At 37.3% G+C, this 4,889-nt stretch overlaps 1 protein-coding gene across 2 annotated transcripts; it reads left to right on the forward strand.

Annotated features, from left to right (window-relative positions):
• Window positions 1-2,766: 2,766 nt before the first annotated feature.
• LOC107933520 (abscisic acid receptor PYL9) lies at window positions 2,767-4,360 on the forward strand. 2 transcript variants are annotated; one of them, XM_016865752.2, is made up of 4 exons: window positions 2,767-2,919; window positions 3,020-3,206; window positions 3,616-3,831; window positions 3,906-4,360. In XM_016865752.2, the coding sequence occupies exons 2-4, from the start codon at window positions 3,081-3,083 to the stop codon at window positions 4,122-4,124; spliced, it is 561 nt and encodes a 186-aa protein (XP_016721241.1). In that variant the 5' UTR covers window positions 2,767-2,919; window positions 3,020-3,080; the 3' UTR covers window positions 4,125-4,360. The 2 variants fall into 2 exon arrangements, with proteins under 2 accessions (XP_016721241.1, XP_016721240.1); XM_016865751.2 differs by having other exon boundaries at window positions 2,809-3,206.
• The last annotated feature ends 529 nt before the right edge of the window (window positions 4,361-4,889 follow it).

The raw sequence follows: 4,889 nt of genomic DNA on the forward strand, positions 1-4,889 counted from the left end.
AAGCTCCAGAACAGACGCTTGAACACTTGGTATCCACGGAGTAATCGGTCGTTGTAGTACGCAGGTGTCGTTTCAAGGTCTGTTATGCAACCTGGGACAAATCTCTCCAGCACCTGACACCACTGCCACATTTTCTTATATGAAGCATCCCACTTACCATGCATCCCACTTACCATGCATCTTTTCCAACGCCTGCTACTTAGCTATCCAAACCTTGCGGTAAGAAGGCGTATACCTCAATTGGCTATGAATATTGGCAATTAAGACCAGCACTGAAGTCCTTAGATCCTTCTTCACTGTTGGTAGTATTAAGCTAGCTAACATATCTGAATCAATCTTGGGATGATCTTGTGAAACACCTATCAATGAAGTACGTTAAATAATACAACATTACGTAATAACAGTATTATTTAAAAACCCTAAACACCTAATGATACTGTACTGCCAACACATGTATGTGGACCTTTGTACTTTTTTATCTCCCACAAGCCTGTCCTTTTCCTCAATGAGGCCATGATTTTCTATGAACATATATCGTCTTGCGTTGCACACTTGGCCTCAAACTTATCGTATTTGGATTTAACCATGTTTTAGTTAACCCCGTTCATGATGTTATATTGTTTCAATATGCCAAGAAAACTATCCTTATTGGAAAAATCCTTACCAACTTCCAATTGAACCGAATCTAATGACGAACTTGTACGGTTATTACTTCTGTGTGGTAGATCTGAAAACTCCAAAGTATCATCTTGAGATAGATCGACATTATGCATGTGGGCTGGAGGCGAGTACGCCCTGAATTGCAGATCTTCTTATTCTTCATTTGAACCCCCTTTAACATCTTCAGGTATGGTTGGAATAGACTCCGGTTCAGAAAATAATGCAACTTCTGCACCATCGGGGCCGAGCTCTTAAGGTGGATCCATATCGGACTCATCATCTGACCTACCAGCATTTGCAACGAAAGAGGTCCCCTAGCTGGTGGATGTCGTAGGGAGTACATCATCCCTTCTTGTGGACGTTTCATAACATCCCCAATCAGATGTGGATTGCCAACCACTAAAAGTTGATGTCATTCCCAGTACGTATTTCCAGTATCAAACATCGACCCACCAAGGTGCATGTCCCATCCACCAACAGAGTGTCATGCAGGGGTTGTGTATTCCATACTACTACCAAACACGGGCGCTTTCGTGTTTTGCCACCCATTACAGAGTGTCAGGCATGGGTCGTGTATTCCTTTCGAACAGCAGTAGATGTTGAAGTCTCAAATGCATCATTTGGTGATGAAAATTGTACATATAACTCAAGATAGGGTGATTCACTAGCAATATGAGTTTGCACTATTGCCTCCAAGCTACGAGGACCTTTGATGTCGAATGAGTCATATCTCACGGGATCAACCGAAGCACAAAATCGATACTTAATAGACAAAACTTTCATTGGCGTCGTTCCGAAGATTTTACGCCTAATTCTTTTACGAAGTTCTGTCAAATCTATGTCCTGGTTAAAAACCAGTCGTGTTATGCTCTCCGATAAAAAAACAACGCCGTTCTTCGTGTCACGGACCTCACATCATAGTAAATAACAACACTAATACGTTCACTCATCTTCAGTTTCTATTCTACTTTAGCCTCAATTTCTCTTGCTGTAACTTATACAACCTAAGAATGAAATTTGACTTATTTATAGTCTAAGGCCATATAGGAACTACTGTAGCAAAAGAGCGTCCACATGTGAGCTTTTTTCAGTAATTTTGCTGACAGTGCATCATGCTTGAAGCATTTTGGACACCATTTGTTCAGAAACGTCTTCTCAAAATTATTTTTCCATATACTGCTATAGCAAAAGAGCGTCCACGTGGGAGTTTTTTTCAATAATTTTGCTAACAGTGCATCCTGCTTGAAGCGTTTTGGATACTATTTGTTCAGAAACATCTTATCAAAATTATTTTTTCAGATACTACTGTAGCAAAAGAATGTCCACGTGGAAGCTTTTTTTAGTAATTTTACTGATAGTGCATCCATAAACACAATAAAATCCTAAACCTTAAAACCTTAAACTCCAATTTAATTAATTAATCCTAAAACCCTAAACCCTAATTTAATTGATTTTTTAAAATTAATAGTTAATTTAATTAATTAACCATAAACCCCTTATTTAATTAACCTTAAAACCCTAACCTTAAACCCTAAAACCCCAAATCAAGCACAAAAAATCTAACCTTAAAAAAAGAGGCAAAATGCTCCCCCAAGGACGCGTTTTGCTGACACATCCCCTGACTTCGCGCTGACGTGGACGCGCTTTCGGGAAATTCAGACCTTTTCGGTAAATAATAAAAAAATTGGCCTATTTCCGTAAATACTTTTGGAAATGAGGTTTTTTTAATAAATTACCCTAATATTATAATAGTAAAATATTTAAATATTTAAATATTAATTAATTACTTTAATTTTTTAATGGTTGTGAAATATTTTTTTATAATAAGAATTATTTATTTATTTATTTCTCAAAATGGAGTTCACGTTAATTTAATTTAAAAGATTTTGATATGTCAATCAATGAAACTATCCAAGTACGAAAATAGAAAATAGCTGTCACGTTAAAAGATATTAAATGTTTGTGTATGATGCTAGATTAAGGAACATTCACGTGAATTAATTATATAATAAATTTACTAAAATTGATATAAATCTTTTTATGTTTTTTATTTCTATTTTTATGATTTTTAACATGTATTTAAATATAAAATAAGAAAAGTATCTCAAAATATTTGCTATTTTACAAAAATGGAGAGGTAACAGGGTATAGACAAGTGAAGGAAAAGAGAAAAACCTTAATTTAATTACGGAAAGTAAGAGGCTGAGCCTGGTCCCAACCAAATGCCTAAAACCTAAACCAAAAGCAAAAGGCTAAAGAGTAAGGCCCCCTTCCCTTTGTTAACATCCTCACCAAATCTCTTGCTTTTCTTCTCTCTTGCTACTCTCCTCTAATTTTTCACCTTCTGATTTGTTTACAGAGGCAAACAACACAACTCGTTTTTATCCTTATATATCAGTTTGGGACAAAAGGTAGAAGAAATGAACGGTGATGATGCTCACAGTATGATGGAATCCCAGTACATACAGAGACATCACAGGCACAACATCAGAGACGACCAGTGCACCTCTGCTCTTGTTAAACACATCAAAGCCCCTGTTCATCTCGTAAGTTCCTCAGTTTGAGACTCCTCTATAATTTCCCCCCTTTTCCCCATTTTGTTCGTTTTTCTCGCCGCCGTTTAGGCCGTTGACACGTTTTTCTTTCTACTCTCCTATGGATCTGCTGAAACCCAAATCTATTCTCTTTGGTTTGTTACCCAAAATCAAATCAAATCTGTGTTCTTGGTCGAAATTTAACCCCCCCCCCAAAAAAAAGAAAAAAGAAAAGTAAACCTACGAGTATGATGTATTATCTCTGCCTTATTCTATTTTTTTCACGGATAAAAAAGAAAAAAAAAAGAACCCAGACTATTTTAGCCAAGATTATGAATTTCTGTTAACTCGTTGGTTCGTAAAAGTCTGATTTTAACGATGGGTTTGTTGTTCTGTTTCTGTTTTCTTTAACCATGGATAGGTATGGTCATTGGTAAGGCGATTTGACCAGCCTCAAAAGTACAAGCCCTTCGTCAGCAGGTGTATAATGAAAGGGGACCTCGGGATCGGCAGTGTTAGAGAGGTCAACGTCAAGTCCGGACTTCCGGCCACCACCAGCACCGAACGGTTGGAACTTCTCGATGACGAAGAACACATTTTAGGCATCAAAATCGTCGGCGGCGACCACCGTCTCAGGGTACAAAATACTAACATTTCTTTCTTCCTTAACACTTGTTTTCTGTGTCACGGTACTCATTTTGTTGACTGCAGAATTATTCTTCGATCATGACGGTGCATCCCGAGGTAATTGAAGGAAGGCCAGGTACAATGGTGATCGAATCGTTCGTCGTGGATGTGCCGGAAGGGAACACCACGGACGAAACTTGTTACTTCGTGGAAGCTTTGATCCGATGTAACCTGAAATCGTTAGCCGATGTTTCAGAGAGGATGGCTGTGATGGATCAGACACAGCCTATCAACCGATACTAACTGAAAAAGGTGGAATTGTGATGACCAAAAAGAAAAAGACAATCTTTGGAGTTTGTGATATATGATCATCTTTCACTTTGTTATGGAACACTCTTTTAACACCTTTTGGTTCTTAGTTTAAATGCTTGTGTAAGTAGTTTATCTATGAGATATCCGAATTCATTACAAGCCTCCAAAACTACGGTCTTATTTGTAAATATTTAATATTAAGAAGAGATGGGAGAATTTTAATTCCATTTCCCATATTTGAAGCAGCAGCCAGGCCCAGCAGGATGAATTTGGAGAAACCATTTGAAGTACAGTTATGTTTTATGATGGTGTCTATTTTAAGTGGTCTCTTGTTGGGATCATTTTTGGTATTGCTGCTAGTTTTCATTTTTGGAAACTTAAAAAGTAGATATTTGTTGAGTAGAGTTCTCAGCCTATTAATTTGAGTGCAGAAAAATGTCGGTACACCATGGAAATGCACCAAGATTAGCTTTTTCTGAGTCATAATGTTGCACTGCACGTTAACTGATCAAAAACATCTTGTGATGATCTTTGTTTAAAGTAAAAGACCTACCTTGGTGGAAACTGGAAAGTCTTTTGCATTTTCTGCAACAAATCAACTTCAAACACGTGAGAATGGAAGTTGCAAGAGTGAGAGCACGTCATAGAAAGTTGGTAGAACATAATAATTATCATTTCATATCCTGGAAACTTGTAAGGATGTAACGCTTCTAGTTTTGAAGCTGTAACAATGTCATTGGTTGGTTCCATTAAAAT

This window comes from Gossypium hirsutum, chromosome A08 (genome assembly GCF_007990345.1).
Source record: "Gossypium hirsutum isolate 1008001.06 chromosome A08, Gossypium_hirsutum_v2.1, whole genome shotgun sequence".
Classification (NCBI taxonomy): domain Eukaryota; kingdom Viridiplantae; phylum Streptophyta; class Magnoliopsida; order Malvales; family Malvaceae; genus Gossypium; species Gossypium hirsutum.

Excerpts from the sequence above, each read along its gene's own strand:
- LOC107933520 (XM_016865752.2), top strand. The coding sequence starts at position 3,081 with ATGAACGGTGATGATGCTCACAGTATGATGGAATCCCAGTACATACAG. Across the intron at positions 3,207-3,615 it reads TCAAAGCCCCTGTTCATCTC|GTATGGTCATTGGTAAGGCG; the intron begins GTAAGTTCCTCA and ends AACCATGGATAG. Across the intron at positions 3,832-3,905 it reads GCGGCGACCACCGTCTCAGG|AATTATTCTTCGATCATGAC; the intron begins GTACAAAATACT and ends TGTTGACTGCAG.